Raw genomic sequence first — 2,483 nt, 5'->3', positions numbered from 1 at the left:
AGCATTTACCTTAAGGTGACTCCGTTTTGCACGTGCTCTAGTAATAAAGAAGGAGAGGGGTTTTTCCGATTTTTTTTCTCTGTGTCTTGCATTAGAGTAATTTTGTGCATATATAGGGAAAGAATTGGTCTTATTAAATCATTGCATAATATCCACAGTATTAATTATAATTATTAACGAAATATTGCCTGTAATTACTAGAATAATATTCTCTATCACATAAAGAGCGTGATCAAATCATAACATATTATTTATATAATTGATTCTAATTATTACCAGGAATATTTTCGTCTAAATATTAAAATCATACCATTCTCTAAAAACATTATATCGGGAATATTTGCTTCTAATTAAAATAAAACATTCCCAGTCTGACAACACAAAGAGACACATAAGTGTAAATGCAAGATATTTATTCAAATTATTATAAAAATAATTGCTCCTAATATTATACGCTTCTCTAAAATCAGAAATGAATAAACGTTCTTTTCGGACATGTCATGTGAAGAGTGTATATAGCAAACAAATGGGGGTAAATATATGTAAAACATTTGGACTTATGAAAAGAGTGTTATAATAAATTAGATTCTCCTTCTCTTGTTTTTTTTTTTTTGTTTTTTTCTTTCTTTTTTTTGTTTTTTTTTTGTTTTTTTCCCATGGTAAAATTAAAGTTTAAAAAACCTATCATCAATCAAAACATATTTTTATTTTATTTTATTATTTATTATTATTATTAAATTATATATTATTTTTATTATTATATTTTTTTTTACCAAACAAATGCATTTACCCAGACGAAATTGGGTGTTGACACCTAGCACACACTGCAGAAGTCCTAACCAACCCAGATGCCTGAGTAGATACCATGAGATCAAACTGTAGTTCACACACCGACAGACCCAACTCCCGCACACAAGACTCCAACACAAAAGAGTGTGTTTCTCCAGAATCAAAAAGCACGCAACAAGACTTGCCATAAATCACACAACAACAAACGACGAGGTTACCTGAACCCACTACCTCTGACCCCGTCATCGCATAGACCCTGCTTGCTGCCTGAGGCCTGCTGCCTCCCCTCCTCTGCTGAGTTTGACTCGGAGTCTGTGATGAAGGTCGTGCCACGGTCCTCCTCAAGGTCGGACAGTCTCTGCCAAAGTGGCCCTCCCTACCACAATGGTTGAACCTGCGGAACCCAGATAGCTGCGGGCAAAAACTCTTCACATGTGGTCCTCCGTAATGATGGCACTGGATCCTGTTGGACGGGGAAGAAAAGCCTATAGACCCTGAGGCTGTGGACGAGGCCTAGCATACGACTTCTTCTTCTCTTCAACTCTCAGCCTGGACCTAGATGATCTGCTAACCCTCTGTTGTGGCTGTTGCTGGGCTTCTACCTCTACCTTCATTCGCTCCATGACTCTGGCTTTTTCCACCAAGGCCGCAAAGTCCTTGATGGAAAGTGGGGCTACCATCAAGTGAATGTCTCCTCTAAGACCATTCTCAAACTTTCTGCAACGCCACTCCTCATCGAGCGGCATGGTGTAGAAACGCCCCAGATGCTTGAACCTCTCGGCGTACTCGCCCACTGACTTGTCCCCCTGTGTCAGCTGGAGGAACTCCACCTCCTTTGCGTATCTCACGCTGTTTGGGAAGTATTCTGAAAGAAACCTCCTCTAGAAGGCCTCCTATGTGATCTCCTCATGCCTTTCTTCCATAACCAGCCTCATGCTGGCCCACCAATGCTCAACCTCTCATGTGAGCATGTAGATAGTGAAAGCAAGCCTACTCTCATTGGGGCATCTCTTGGCATCAAAGATGTGCTCCATATCCTTCATCCACTGGTTTGCATGGTCAGGTCTCGCCTTGCCATCAAACTTGGCAGGTTGGTGCTTCAAGAAATCTTCCAAACTATATTCAAGGGGTGGAGGTTGGGGACGAGGACCATACATCGGAGCACCAGTTGCATTCTCCCCTAACTAGCAGAGAGCATCCATGTGCTACCTCTGGGCAGCCTTAGAAGCCTGCCTCGCAGCCTTCATCTGTAGCCTCAGAAGCCTACCTCGCAGCCTCAGAAGCCTGCCTCGTAGCCTCCTCTTGGCGTTTCATAGGCGCCTAATGTTGTTGCAACATAGCGTTGCTCTGTTGCGTCAAGGCTACAATCATAGCCTCGATTGCCCTAGCAAGGTCTTGCTTGTCGCCCTGTGGGGGTGCATGAGGAGCTATACGAGGGGGTGCCATACCACTAGACACACAGAATGAACCATTAGAAACTTGGTTAGACTAGAAACTCATCTAAACACGACAAGAAAGGCACAACGAAAGCTAAGCAAACACATAGCCCACAGAAACTAAGGAACGAAGGCTCTGATACCATAAAAATGTGACATCCCATTTAAATAGATCAAATCTACTAAATAAAAACATCGCATAATTATAGAAATGCAAGAGCAATCCGATGAACAGTGCACATAAGAAAATCCACTATT

The 2,483-nt window shown here is 41.8% G+C and overlaps 1 protein-coding gene across 1 annotated transcript; it reads right to left on the bottom strand.

The window, feature by feature from the left end:
* Positions 1–350: 350 nt before the first annotated feature.
* Positions 351–1,946, bottom strand: LOC114163556. Its single transcript, XM_028047862.1, has 4 exons — positions 1,784–1,946; positions 1,312–1,654; positions 826–1,252; positions 351–371 (listed from the first exon to the last, which is right to left on the bottom strand). The coding sequence occupies exons 1-4, from the start codon at positions 1,944–1,946 to the stop codon at positions 351–353; spliced, it is 954 nt and encodes a 317-aa protein (XP_027903663.1).
* Positions 1,947–2,483: the final 537 nt, after the last annotated feature.

This window comes from Vigna unguiculata, chromosome 9 (genome assembly GCF_004118075.2).
Source record: "Vigna unguiculata cultivar IT97K-499-35 chromosome 9, ASM411807v1, whole genome shotgun sequence".
In the NCBI taxonomy this organism is placed as follows: Eukaryota; Viridiplantae; Streptophyta; class Magnoliopsida; order Fabales; family Fabaceae; genus Vigna; species Vigna unguiculata.
The sequence above is the reverse complement of the archived record's forward strand: the minus strand, read 5'-3'. Positions and strand labels throughout refer to the sequence as shown.

Coding starts and splice junctions, on each gene's coding strand:
- LOC114163556 (XM_028047862.1), bottom strand. CDS start 1,946: ATGTATGGTCCTCGTCCCCAACCTCCACCCCTTGAATATAGTTTGGAA. Junction 1,655..1,783: donor CAAGAGATGCCCCAATGAGA/GTAGGCTTGCTT, acceptor GGTTTCTTTCAG/AATACTTCCCAAACAGCGTG. Junction 1,253..1,311: donor GTTGAAGAGAAGAAGAAGTC/GTATGCTAGGCC, acceptor CCCGTCCAACAG/GATCCAGTGCCATCATTACG.